Source organism: Notolepis coatsorum (assembly GCF_963971535.1).
Source record: "Notolepis coatsorum genome assembly, chromosome: 15".
Classification (NCBI taxonomy): domain Eukaryota; kingdom Metazoa; phylum Chordata; class Actinopteri; order Aulopiformes; family Paralepididae; genus Notolepis; species Notolepis coatsorum.
The window spans coordinates 1,924,064-1,938,925 of record NC_140179.1 but is presented as its reverse complement, the minus strand read 5'-3'; the positions used below and the strand labels follow the sequence as shown (position 1 = coordinate 1,938,925).

Below are 14,862 nucleotides of genomic sequence, written 5' to 3'. Positions count from 1 at the left end.
ACAACACGCTCATCACAGACAAACTGGATGTAGCCAATTACTTAAACACTTTCTTCACAAACATAGCCACAACACTGGTAAACAAACTACCCTCCCACTCAGGGCAGTATGGGGTAGAACACATAGTAGCATACTACAAGAACCTAGGCGTCCACAAAGACGATTTCAAACTGGAAATGGTAACTACAGATGAGGTACTCAATAAGCTGAGCGCCCTCCAACCGAACAAGGCCACTGGCCATGACAACATCCCCTCCAAATTCCTCAGAGACTCAGCAGCCGCCATCACCCCAGTCATCACACACATAATAAACCTCTCCATAAAATAGGGACACGTCCCCAAGGACTTCAAAATAGCGAGAGTAACACCCCTGCACAAAAAGGGCAGCAAATTAGACCCAGGCAACTACCGCCCTGTTTCTATCCTTACATCCATCTCGAAAGTCATGGAAAAAATAGTATACAAACAGGTCGAAAAGTACCTAGCGGAAAAAAATCTAATCTACGAATTCCAATCTGGCTTCAGAACATCCCACTCCACTGACACATGCCTTCTCTATTTGAACGACCACATCAAGCAAGAGGTGGACGCGGGCAAATACTGCGGCATGGTCATGCTAGACCTACAAAAGGCCTTCGACACTGTCAATCACACCATTCTGATTGACAAGCTAAAAGTAATTGGTTTTGATAGTTTATCAGTGAGCTGGATGCAATCCTACCTGGAGGGGAGAGAACAGATGATGGAGGTAAACGGTACCCTATCCCCCCCCCTCACAGTGAACTGTGGTGTTCCACAAGGAAGCATACTAGGACCACTACTGTTCCTAATTCATGCAAATGACATGTCGTCAGCTTGTGACTGCAACTTGTTCCTGTTTGCGGACGACTCAGCCCTGCTGGTCTCTGACAAGAACAAGTTACAGGTTGAAAAAGCCCTCAGCTCAGAATTAGGCAAAATCTGCATATGGCTCGCCGACAACAAACTATCATTACACATGGGCAAAACAGAGTCCATTCTCTTCGGTTCAAATAACAAACTCAGCAAGACCGACGGCTTCTCAGTTACCGTGGGTGACAATATTGTCACAAGGAAAGATGAAATTACCTACCTGGGTTCCATCCTAGAGGCTAATCTTTCCTGTGACAAAATGGCATCCAATGTAATAAAAAAAGTCAACCAACGAACTCGATTCTTGTACCGGATCTCCTCTCTGGTAAACAAGAATACCCTGAAGACTCTGGCAGGAGCACTCATTCAAGGGTACTACGACTATGCTTGCACCTCATGGTACCAAAGCACCTCAAAGGCACTAAAAACCAAATTACAAACATCTCAAAACAAACTAGTCAGACTACTGCTTGACCTGACTCCTAGAACCCACCTCACCCCTGCACACTTTGCCAACCTAGGATGGCTTAGAGTAGACGACAGAGTACAGCAACTTGCAATGGGCCTGGTCTACAAGATACACTACACGACCAAGGTACCCATGTACATGTCAAAATACTTCCCAAAGGTCAGTGATCACAACACCAGAGGGAGCTCCACCAATCATGTAAAACCCAGATTCGGCTCAAACAAGGGACTAAACACGTTTCGCAATTATGCCACATCAATGTGGAACGCCCTACCCAAAGCTGTAAAGGAATGTGAATCACTACCCACCTTCAAAAACACTCTCAAAGAACACCTACGGGAGACTGCAATTCGAAACTGGCCCCTACAAATGTCCTAACCCAGTTGTACAATAAAGACCAAGCATGACTTTGTCAGTATTCCAATGTACAGTGCCCCCCCCCCTACCCAACCCCCCCCCCCCACCTCCAATGTACAGCCCCACCCAACCCCACCCCACCTACCCAACCTCCTCCAATGTACAGTATCTATGTCAAATGTATGTCAGTATTCCAATGTACAGTGTCGTCGTCCCCCCTACCCAACCCCCCCCCCCCCCCCACCTTCAATGTACAGCCCCACCCCACCTACCCAACCTCCTCCAATGCACAGTTTCTATGTCAAATGTATATACACTCTTTTTCTGGATTTTTTTAGTATCACAAACAGTACTGTATTTGCAAATCTGGTATGTCAAATGTATAGATGTAGCAGTACTGTCTATCTGTATGTCGTGTGTGTCATATGATGAATTGAAAATGGGGGACCCTGATGGAAACAAGACGAAAGTCTTTCTCAGGTCTGCATCCTCTTAACAATTGTATGTATTGAGCTGTACTGTACCCTTTCTGCAATCTGTTAATAAACTTTTCAATCAATCCCTCCCAACCTCTTTTCTCTCCGCCCTCTGAAGGAGCTGGACTTTGAGAGCGTCCCCGTCTTCACTCTGCTGGTGGTGGTGGAGAACGAGGTGGGGTTCTCCAGGCCTGTGACCACCTCCACGGCCACGGTCACAGTGAGGGTGGAGGACAAGAACGAGCCTCCGGTTTTCAGCCCCGCGGAGCTCCATGTGAGCAGGTCAGAGGATCTGACTGTAGGGGGCACTGTGGCCCAGTGCAAAGCCCAGGACCCAGACACGGCCAGGAGACAGGCGGTTAGGTAAAAGGATCATCATCATCATGACCTTTATTTTATACTATGAAATACAATCGAGAGACGAGCCCCCATTTTCAATGCAGCCGAGATTACAAAAAACAATAAGAAGTCATACATTATATAATCCAACACCACAAAAACCCACAATTAGATAATAATAATCACATCACAATAAAACATCACAATAATCACAATAAAATAATAAGGCACAATAAAACAAGACAAAGTAGACAAATAAAGAGTTCAATTAAATGTAAATCAATTAAAAGAGTTACAATCAGAAACAGGAATGTTCAGAATATGTGATCTGAACTGCCCATACTATAAAGTACACACACACACACACACACACACACACACACACACACACACACACACACACACACACACACACACACACACACACACACACACACACACACACACACACACACACACACCTCTTGCAATTGAATACAATACTATCCTGTTAAGTAACGGTCTCTCTCTCTCCCTCTCTCTCAGATTTGAACTGAGTAATGACACTGCACACTGGCTGAACATCAATATTGATACTGGACTGATCAAAGTCAAAAGCCCGATGGATCGAGAGTCAACTGTTGTCAAAGATGGCAAATACACTGTCCTAATTTTGGCTTATGATAATGGTAAATATTGTATTGGATTCTTGTAATAAGATGGTTATTATCCAACTAGAATGACTGTAGTACAGTAAGCTGCACATGTTTAGCAAGCCTTCTCCCCATGGGCTGGACACGTCTTCTTTAAACAAGTCAAGAAGAAACATCACAATGAATCAAGAACAAAACAAAAACACCATGAAATCCAAAATAAAATGTAAAATTAATTAATTAATGCAACACTCCCAGACATACCCCACGCGAAGGTAAAGAAAAACTCACTAAAAACCTAGCAATAGGAAAAAACCACCACAGGCAATTTGGAGGGGAGAAACCTTAGAAGGGCTGTTCAAGGGGGGATCTCCCTTCTTAGATGTCGGTGATAGTAGTGTTGCTATAAAACAGGCGAAACAGTTGGTAAGCATGTACGTGTAATGAAACACAAATAAGTACATGCAATAGCAACTGGGGTACATAAGCACATTTTGAAAGATTGAAAATAGAGCTTGATGATGACGGATCCATATGGGGGCGGCGTAGAGAGGATCGCATCCTCCCGGCCATCACCACGGGACGTCCACCACTCCGGTCATCACCACGAGACATCCACTCACAGGGAGACGGGACAGGCGTTAAGACAGTTTGCGTGTTAGTGATGGGCGGACATAGCACTAGAAAAACAACACCTCTCCCCTCTGTCCAGACCCAGTCCCAGCCACGAGCACAGGGACCCTGCTGCTCAACCTGCTGGACGTCAACGACAACGCTCCTCTGATCAGGCAGAGACACGTCGTGCTTTGCAACGAGGACTCGCCTCCTGCTCTGTTGGACATCGTGGACCCAGACGGGCCTGGGTACGCCGGGCCGTTCACTGTGGAGCTTCAGGCGGAGCATCGGACCAACTGGACCATCAGCACCGACTCCGCAAGTAAGAACCCCTACTGGACAACACCACTGAACACCAGCTAGGTGACGTGTGATGAGCAACACTATAATTGACCGCTAACAAGGAACTACTGTATACAAGCAATGATAATATTACAAGGACACAAAGGACATGGATTAAGCCTAGTCCTAGACTAAACTTTCACTATCAATTGAGAATCATTAGTCCTTAGTCCTTACTCACTGTCTGTGAAACTGGCCCAACGTGTCATGAATGCAAAGTGCATGGATTGAACTGGTCTTATTAAAGTCCCATGTATGTGAGCCACCACTAGGGACAGAGTGGCTAATTGTGAGTGAGTGAGTGAATTAATGAGTGAGTTAGTTAGTGACATTACCAGAGGTGCTTAGAATCGAATAAACACATCGACAGATCACCTTGACACGTGGCGAAAATGCTCAGTTCTCTACCAGTTACTTCATACATGACATGCATGATGAACAAGACCATACAAAAATCATCCTGTATGCTGACGTGAAAGGTTCTTTTAATTGCATCATGGAGTGAATAACACAGGAGGTGGAGAGGCAGACTAGTGACCTCAGTACCAACAGGATGAATGAATGAATGAATGAAAACTTTATTTAACAGATTGCAGAATGGGTACAATACAGTACGGCTCAATACATACAATTGTTAAGGGGATGCAGACCTAAGAAAGACGTTTGTCTTGTTTCCATCAGGGTCCCCCATTTTCAATTCATATAGACATTTATGACATACACAACATACATGACATTTATGGCATAGGGACATATAGGTATTTAGTACTGATACATTTGTGACATAAGCGGTATTCAAATATACAGTACTGTTACCCCTAGATCCTGACAGAGTATATACATATGATGGGGAGGGGACTGTACATTAGGAGGGGGTGGGTGGGTGGGAGAGAAATATACATACGGCGGGGAGGGAATATATACATGCGGTGGGGAGGAGACTGTCTATTAGGAGGTGGTGGGGGTTTTGGGCATTTACGGTGGCCAGTTTCGAATTGCAGCCTCCCGTAGGTGCTCTTTAAGAGCGGTTTTGAATGTGGGCAGGGATTCACATTCCTTTACAGCTTTGGGTAGGGCGTTCCACATTGTTGTGGCATAATTGCAAAACGTGTTTAGTCCCTTGTTTGAGCCGAATCTGGGTTTAACATGATTTGTTGAGCTTCCTCTGGTGTTGTGGTCGTGGTATTCACTGACCTTTGGGAAGTATTTTGACATGTACATGGGTACCTTGGTCGTGTAGTGTATCTTGTAGACCAGGCCCATTGCAAGTTGCTGTACTCTGTCGTCTACTGTCTAAGCCATCCTAGGTTGTCAAAGTGGGCAGGGGTGAGGTGGGTTCTGGGGTTCAGGTCAAGCAGTAGTCTGACCAGTTTGTTTTGAGATGGTGGCAGGACGGCCGAGAGGTCGAGAGGCAGACTAGTGACCTCGGTACCAACAGGATGGTGGGGTTGGTCTTACATCTTCAGTGCCCGTCAGCAAGGGGCTCCAGGGGCGCTGCACCCCACAATTGCCTTGTGTAAACTGACAATGAAGTCAATCTTACCCCTCTTAACCCTCTACCGTGTCTGCAGGTGACGTGGCAGCCTTGGTGCCGAAGAGGCCGTTGTCCCCAGGCGACTACTCCGTGCTGATGCGTGTCTACGACGCCGGGATGCTCCACCAGGACAGCACGCTGGACGTGGAGGTGCGCCAGTGCCGTGGTGTCGTCCCGCTCTGGGCGGCCTCGCCGGCACGCGTCTCCTTCCTCGCACTTGGAGTCATCTTTGGATCGCTGTGTATGTGGCGGCGCCAGGGGCGGATTTAGGATTATAGGAGATCCGGGGCTTAGCCCAGATAGGTGCCTGTTTTTCTTTTTTTTTTCTTTTTTTCTTTCAGGCAATGGGTGGTCAGGCACGACCCCCTCCACGGCAGATTTTTTTTGAATTTAATTAACCTGTACGTGCAATTTCCTGCAATATAGAGCCTTCAATCTTGACCAATAAAGCTGCTCTTTTCACTATAAAACTCAGTTAACCATAACGTAGTTATGGTTAGATTTATATATTGGGGGGGGATATATCATATTTTTCATATGATCAAAAAGTGGTGGAGCAAGAGCATACCTTTGCTCCCCCAAGTTCAATAGTGGGAGAGCAGAGATGCTCCGAATGCTCTTATGGCCAGGCGTCTATGATTCACTGATACAAAGTAAAATAGTGCAGTGCAATAAAATAGTTAGTAAAATAGAATAAAATAATGCAATAGTGCATTGCAATAAAATAGTTATCATCGTATTTTTTCGGGAGGCCGGTAAAGAGTGCATTACAGTAGTCGAGTTGGCTTGAGATAAAGGCATGGATCTGGTTTTCAGCGTCCTTTTGATTTATAAATGGCCGTACTTTAGCTATGTTTCTAAGGTGGAAGAATTAAGTTTTTGTCAACTTGTTGATTGTGATTTAAAGCTTAGGTCTGAGTCTACCATGACACCAAGACTTAACTCACTCAAATACAGTTAGCAGCTGGATAGACCACAGATGGAAATTAGCTTCTGCTAAATCTGGTGCAAACATATTTTCATGTAACAATGATGAATTGTCAAAAAAAAAAAAAAAAAAAAAAAAACGTTTTTTTTTTTTTTTTTTTTAAATAGATTCGGGGCTTTTCAGAAAACAATAGGGGCTTGAGCCCAAGTAGCCACCCCCTAGCCCCGCCCCTGGGCGGCGCGTCCCCCTCTCTATTTGCTTTAACACTGGCTTGCTTTTGACTCTTGCTGTTTTCAAACACCCAGTTCTCTTTTGATCATAAGTGCTGCTGCTGCTGCTCTTCCTGGGGAGGAGGAGGAGGAGGAGGAGGAGCTCCGTGGAGAAGGAGCTCCCTCTGCTGGAGGAGGAGGCCAGAGACTACCTGGTCCTCTACGACGAGGAAGGAGGAGGAGAGGAGGACCAGGTGAGAGAGAGAGTGCACATGAGAGGAGGAGGAGGAAGGGGAGGAGAGGGGGACCAGGTGAGAGAGAGTGGGCACAGGAGAGGAGGAGGAGGAAGGGGAGGAGAGGGGGACCAGGTGAGAGAGAGTGGGCACAGGAGAGGAGGAGGAGGAGGAGGAGGAGGAGAGGAGGACCAGGTGAGAGAGAGAGGGCACAGGAGAGGAGGAGGAGGAAGGGGAGGAGAGGGGGACCAGGTGAGAGAGAGAGGGCACAGGAGAGGAGGAGGAGGAAGGGGAGGAGAGGGGGACCAGGTGAGAGAGAGTGCACACAGGAGAGGAGGAGGAGGAGGAGGAGGAGGAGAGGGGGACCAGGTGAGAGAGAGAGTGCACAGGAGGAGGAGGAGGAGGAGGAGGAGGAGGAGGAGGAGGACGTGGTGAGAGAGTGGGCACAGGAGAGGAGGAGGAGGAGGAGGAGGAGGAGGAGGAGGAGGAGGAGGAGGAGGAGGAGGAGGAGGACGTGGTGAGAGAGTGGGCACAGGAGAGGAGGAGGAGGAAGGGGAGGAGAGGGGGACCAGGTGAGAGAGAGAGTGCACACAGGAGAGGAGGAGGAGGAGGAGGAGGAGGAGGAGGAGGAGGAGGAAGCGGAGGACGTGGTGAGAGAGTGGGCACAGGAGAGGAGGAGGGGAAGGATGAGGAGAGGAGGACGCGGTGAGAGAGTGGGCACAGGAGAGGAGGAGGGGAAGGATGAGGAGAGGAGGACGCGGTGAGAGAGAGTGAGCACAGGAGAGGAGGAGGAGGAGGAGAGGAGGACCAGGTGAGAGAGAGAGGGCACAGGAGAGGAGGTGCAGGAGGAAAGAGAGGAGCAGGTAAAAGAAGGAGTGGGTGCATGGGAAGAGGAGAAGGGCTGACGTACTGGGGAGAGAGACCTGGTGGTTCCACAGTGTAGGAGAACAGTGAAGGGGGAAGATGACCTGAGCTTGTTACCCGAGTGTCTTTTACACACACGCACTTCTGCACACTTACTTTCACTTGATTGTTGTTTTTGGATTGGCTTTAATGGTGGTTCTTTTACCCTTTGTTTTATTTATACTGACTTATTTAATTTCCTGTTTTCCTTTCTTAACCATTCTACTTGTTGGTATTTTGTGAAGCACTTTGTAGATAAAGAGGACGCGACCCCGGTCAGACGCCTCTGGTTTTAGCTCTGCAACGATGTACACACTTTTAGCTATTATGTTTGTTTTTTCTACTTTTTTTATTAAAGCAACACTGGCGGGTACGTCATACGACCGTCAGACACTTATGGACCGGCAGGAAGAGGCACAGAGGGAGACGAGGAGGTATTAGGCTGCGATTAAAAAGAGCTGCTTACCGTCCAGCAATTCCATCCATCTTTCTGGCGAATGCACGTTCGCTGGAGGGTAGGATGGATGACTTAAGGGCGAGGGTCCGCTTCCAACGGGAGATGAGAGACATCAACATCATGTGTTTCACGGAAACATGGCTCAAGTCAGCGACTCCGGACAACAGCGTCTCTCCCTCGGACGCCTTTACCGTATTACGTGCGGACCGAACGGCAGCCTCTGGAAAGAGCGTCGGAGGTGGGGTCTGCCTCCTCACGAACAATGTCTGGGTTAACCCCAAAGAAGTGCATGTTCTCTCGAGCTCATGCTCCCCAGACATGGAACATCTGTCAATCCTGTGCCGCCCGTTCCACCTCCCCCGGGAGTTTACCGCGGTCATCATGACCGCCGTATATATACCCCCACAGGCGAATACTGGCAAAGCGCTGGGGGAACTACATGACCACCTGATATGATAGTGGCTGGCGATTTCAACCAGGCGAACCTGAAGAAAGTGATGCCGTCCTTTTTTCAGCACATCGCCTGCTCCACCAGAGGGAGGAACACACTCGACCACTGTTATTCCCCGTTCAGAGCCGGCTACAAGGCGGTAGCAGCTCCGCCATTAACGGGGTCTTCAAGCTTGAGCGATCACGACTCCATCTTGCTATTCCCCGCCTACAAACAAAGATCACGTGAGACAAAGAAGTGGACTGACGAATCAGAGGCCACGCTCCAGGACGTGTTAGCAGACACGGATTGGGATATGTTCCAAGGCAGCGCCAGTGACGTCAGCGAGCTCGCAGACACAGTGGTGAGCTATATAACAACAATAGCTGATGGTATTGTCCCCACGAAAAAGGTGCGGGTTTTCCCAAACCAGAAACCGTGGGTGGACAGTACTATTAGAGCAGCTCTGAACTCTCGCACCACCGCTTACAACCTGGGCAGAGAGTCAGGAAACATGGAGGAGTATAAGGCTTCAGTCTATACTCTACGCAAGGCTGTTAAACTTGCTAAGAGGACATATGCTGACAAACTGGAGACACAAATGGCACAAAACGACACAAGAGGCTTATGGCGGGGACTTGCCTGCTTCAAGATGTCTACCATCATCCCTGTACCGAAGAAACCCTCCCCAACATGTCCAAATGACTACAGACCGGTGGCACTCACCTCTGTGGTCATGAAATGTTTCGAGAGGCTGGTCAAGGACCACATTTGTGCCTCCCTCCCCAGTGATATGGACCCTATGCAATTTGCATACAGGACAAACAGGTCCACTGACGACGCGGTCTCCCAGGTACTGCACAGCACCCTCTCGCACCTTGACCGTCAGAAGGGGGGCTATGTGAGACTGTTGTTCATTGACTACAGCTCAGCGTTCAACACCATAGTCCCCACCAGACTGGTGGACAAGCTGATCGAGCTAGGTCTGAGCTCCACCCTGAGCGCCTGGGTACTGGACTTTCTGAGCGAAAGACCCCAGGCGGTCAGGGTGGGGGGTCAGACCTCCAACACCATCACCCTGAGCATCGGGTCCCCCCAGGGCTGTGTTCTGAGCCCCCTGCTGTACTCACTCTACACACACGATTGTGTGGCCAAGTTCAGCTCCAACTCCATAGTGAAGTTCGCAGACGACACGGTGGTGGTGGGGCTGATCTCGGACAACGACGAGAAGGCCTACCGGGAGGAGGTTGAGGTACTGGAACGCTGGTGCCAGGACAACAGCCTGCTCCTGAACATTGGTAAAACCAAGGAGCTGATTGTGGATTATAGGAGAGGACAGCAGGAGACACACACACCACTGAGGATTAACGGGGCTACCGTGGACAGGGTGAGCAGCTTTAAGTACCTGGGGGTCCACATCTCAGAGGATCTGACATGGTCAACACACATAGACACAGTAGTAAAGAAGGCGAAGCAGCGCCTCTACCACCTGAGACAGTTAAGGAAGTTCAGAGTATCGGGGAAGATACTCCAGTCCTTCTACTCAGGAGCTGTAGAGAGCATCTTGACCGGAAACATCACTGCCTGGTATGGAAACAGCACGGCACAGGACAAGAAGGCCCTACAGAGAGTGGTGCGCTCAGCCGAGCGTACCACGGGTATTGCACTACCTCCCCTGCAGGTTCTATACAACAAGAGGTGCAAATCCAGAGCCTGCAGAATAATGAAAGACCCCCACCACCCCAATAACAGCCTGTTCCAGCTGCTGAGGTCAGGCAGACGCCTGCGAACCCCAGCTACTAGGACAGAGAGGCTTAGGCTCAGCTTCTTCCCCCAGGCCATCAGAGCCTTGAACAATGAACATTGAGTCCCACAGAACACTGAACTATCCACACACAAGCACACATGAGCACACACACGACACGCACGCTGTGCACTAGCAGCCACTTTAACACTTTAACATGAGCGGGCACACACTCATGCCGCACTCACCCACACTTATTGCCAAAAGGAAAGGCCACTTTAAATTAGTATAGCAACAGTAACAGTGTATTGCACTACCAAAGCTACCTAGCATGTCCTATATGCTCTGTAAATAACTATGTACAGATACCGAGATGTCACACCATGTTACCTGTTACCTGTTATTGCACAATGTTGTTTTTATTGGATTCTATTATATGTTGTACCACTGTATTGCACATCGTTGCGGGCAAGACCACCCGCATTTCAAAGTATACTTGTATGCCGTGACAAATAAAACTCTTGACTTGACTTGACTTGACTTGTACTGTGTTTTGAAAAGTATTCTATAAAGGTTGTTATTATTATTGTTGATATTATTACTACTATTACTATTGTTATTATTATTATTATTATTATTATTATTATTATTATTATTATTATTATTATTATTATTATTATTATTATTATTATTATTATTATTATTATTATTATTATTATTATTATTAATATTACAAATGATTATGATCTACTCAGAGCTGTTGGACTAGTGAGCAGGTGTTTTGAATGTTCCCCTCTGTTGTAGAACTATGACCTCAGCCAGCTCCGCTTCCCCGTCTACCGCTCACCACCACGGGAGTCTGAGGAGATTGACAACCGTATTGAAGATGTGAGTGTTCCTGTATTGTTCTATAGTATGCATGTAGTATGAAGTATACAATTGTAGTATCAGTGGTGGAAGAAGTACACAGTTCCTTTACTTAAGTAAAAGTAGAAATACCCAGATAAACGAGTACTCTGGTAAAAGTCCTCCATTCAATGTCTACTTAAGTAAAAGTGGAGTATTTGAATGTACTTAAGTATCTAAAGTCTACATGATGTCTGTGTATCCCAGTGCTTGGGCTTGGGAATCCTCAAACCATTGACCTCTAAAGGGCCGACAGAGGCCCCCACTCCTCGCTCCCCGCTTGCTCCTCGCATGGTCGCCTCTGCCATCGGTGTGTGAGTGAATGGGTGAATGTGAGGAACAAAAATTGTAAAGCGCTTTGGATAAAAGCGCTATGTAAATGCACCATTTACCATTTAAAGGTTTTGAATTGATTGATTGATTGATTGATTGATTGATTGATTGATTGATTGATTGATTGAAAACGTTATTAACAGATTGCAGAATGGGTACAATACAGTACAGCTCAATACACACAATTGTTAAGGGGATGCAGACCAGAGAAAGACTTTCGTCTTGTTTACATCAGGGTCCCCCATTTTCAATTCATCAGGACAAATTATATGACATACATGACATACAGATAGTCAGTACTGCTACATCTATACATTTATGACATACCAGATTTGCAAATACAGTACTGTTTGTGATACAGAAGGAGTCAAGAAAAGGGAGTATATACATTTGACGTAGAAACTGTACATTGGAGGAGGTTGGGTGGGGGGGCTTGGGTACATTGGGATATTGACAACCATACTGGGTAATCTACATTGGAGGTGGTTGGGGGGGGGGGGGGCACACTGTATAAACAAGCAAAACTGTACATTGAGGGGGGGGGGGGAGGAGACACTGTATAAACAAACAAAATTGTACATTGGACTATTGACAAAACCATACTAGGTAAATGACTGTACATTGGAGGGGGTTGGGTTAGGATATTTACAGGGGCCAGTGTTGAATTGCAGTCTCCCGTAGGTGTCCCTTGAGAGAGGTTTTGAAAGTGGGTAGTGATCCACATTCCTTTACAGCTTTGGGTAGGGCGTTCCACATTGATGTGGCATAATTGCGAAACGTGTTTAGTCCCTTATTTGAGCCGAATCTGGGTTTAACATGATTTGTGGAGCTCCCTCTGGTGTTGTGATCGTGGTATTCACTGACCTTTGGGAAGTATTTTGACATGTACATGGGTACCTTGGTCGTGTAGTGTATCTTGTAGACCAGGCCCATTGCAAGTTGCTGTACTCTGTCGTCTACTCTAAGCCATCCTAGGTTGTCAAAGTGGGCAGGGGTGAGGTGGGTTCTAGGAGTAAGGTCAAGCAGTAGTCTGACCAGTTTGTTTTGAGATGTTTGTAATTTTGTTTTTAGCGCCTTTGAGGTGCTTTGGTACCATGAGGTGCAAGCATAGTCGTAGTACCCCTGAATGAGTGCTCCTGCCAGAGTCTTCAGGGTATTCTTGTTTACCAGAGAGGTGATGTTGAAGTGGTATGTGGTACAGTTATGCTGCTCTGATTATGTCCTCTTGAAGTTGAAAGGTTTCTTCAAAGTAACTAGTAACTGATGGGTTCAGATAGATGTGGTGGAGTAAAAAGTACAATATTTCCTTTGAAATGTGGTATACATTTCAGTTTATAAAATGAAAATACGCAAAGTACAAGTAGCTCAAAATTGTACTTAAGTACAGTACTTGTGTAAAAATACTTAGTTATTTTTTTTTTATACAATTTCATTCCAAAACGAGATTTCCAGCATTTGGACATTTGGACATTTTGACACATGGATTTTGTGACTCCTCATGGGACACTATTGAAGTTATTATTAGCTATTGAAATCTACCAACACACTTTCTCTCTCTCTATCTTTCTATCCCACACACATGCACACAAATGCATACACATAACCTTCAACTTGTACACACACATGCACACACATAGCCTTCTCATAGTCTGCATATCAAATCTATAACTCATAGTCTGCATATCATATCTATAACTCATAGTCTGTACGTCATGGTGCCACTTTGTTTGGTCTACTTTCCTGTATAAATGCATAGCTTGCCATCTTTAGAGATCTAGGCTGTAGGACCATTGCTGTAACCTTTAGGTCTGTCGTGTCAATCTGTCGGTCGACTCTATCCTTAATCAAAGACTGCTGTCCACCTCCACAAATAATCTGGTCAAATGATTCCACATCAGTTATCAAATTATGAAAATAAGGTAGCAGTTTTCTTTAAAAACAGGTGTATATCATATTCATATGTGTTAAAAGAAGATATGATGAGATAGATGGAAGTCTAATTCTACCCGGGATGGGGACGTTTCATTGTGTGACGTGATGATTGTGTAGCTAATACGACGCTTCTCTCCCAGAACGACCGTCTCCTGGTGTTTGACTACGAAGGCGAGGGCTCCAACGCCGGCTCCCTCAGCACCATCTACTCCTCCAGCTCAGAGGAGGAGCCGGATTACGGGCGCCTGCGCGGCTGGGGGCCCCGCTTCAGCAGGCTGGCCGACCTGTACACCACTCAGGCTGAGGAGGAGGACGACGACGACACAGAAACACTGCCAGGGAAAACAGGACTGGACACCACACAGTATCGTATTCGTCCCCCGTTTGGATGTCTGTGAACAATATATATCTGGAAAAGTAATACTTCGAACGGAAGACACCTGTTGATTTTGGTGACCCTATGACCTTTTCCTCTAATGCCACCATCAGGCCAAACTTTCAGTTTTCAAATGAGCGTATCTTGTTAGTCACACAACTACAAGAATGCACACGGTGCAGACCTCCACCCACTTTGCCATAACTCACATGCAACACTTTACTGGGTAGACGACACAAGAGTTGATGTTGCAACATTTATTTCTGGCTATAGATCATTATGGTGGCGCCAGAGGAAAGGTCACAGGGTCACCCAGATTAACTCTCCCCCTAGGGGTCATGAATATTCCCAGCAAATCTTCTGACAGTACAACTAAGCGTGCCGAAGTGTCCTTGAGCAAGACACTTAACCCCTAACTCAGTGGTCACCAACCCGTCGATCTTGATTTTAATGATATCCTTCTCGCCACTGACTCTGGTGACTCCCTTATTCTCGTACTTTTAGATCTAACTGCTGCCTTCGACACAGTGGATCACAATATTCTGCTCTCCCGTTTGGAGCACTGGGTTGGCATTAAAGGCCAAGCCCTGGAGTTTTTTTAGATCATATTTGTCTGAGAGAAGTTTTTGTGTTAGCCTGGGCGACGCTGTATCCTCCACAGCACCTCTCCCCTGCGGGGTTCCCCAAGGCTCAATTCTCGGGCCAATTTTATTTGTGTTGTACCTGCTCCCCTTAGGGCCTATACTCCGAAAGCA

The 14,862-nt window shown here is 46.8% G+C and overlaps 1 protein-coding gene across 1 annotated transcript in view; it reads left to right on the top strand.

Moving 5' to 3' along the window:
- LOC311241624 (B-cadherin-like) overlaps positions 1 to 14,129 on the top strand; it is a gene marked incomplete at both ends in the record, with an annotated part of 29,482 nt that extends 15,353 nt beyond the window's left edge. The window contains 6 exons of the mRNA XM_084330500.1: positions 2,313 to 2,557; positions 3,059 to 3,201; positions 3,878 to 4,102; positions 5,694 to 5,857; positions 11,365 to 11,448; positions 13,872 to 14,129. Of these exons, the coding sequence (XP_084186626.1) occupies positions 2,313 to 2,557; positions 3,059 to 3,201; positions 3,878 to 4,102; positions 5,694 to 5,857; positions 11,365 to 11,448; positions 13,872 to 14,129 (1,119 nt within the window). The remainder of the gene's footprint in view (positions 1 to 2,312; positions 2,558 to 3,058; positions 3,202 to 3,877; positions 4,103 to 5,693; positions 5,858 to 11,364; positions 11,449 to 13,871) is intronic.
- Positions 14,130 to 14,862: the final 733 nt, after the last annotated feature.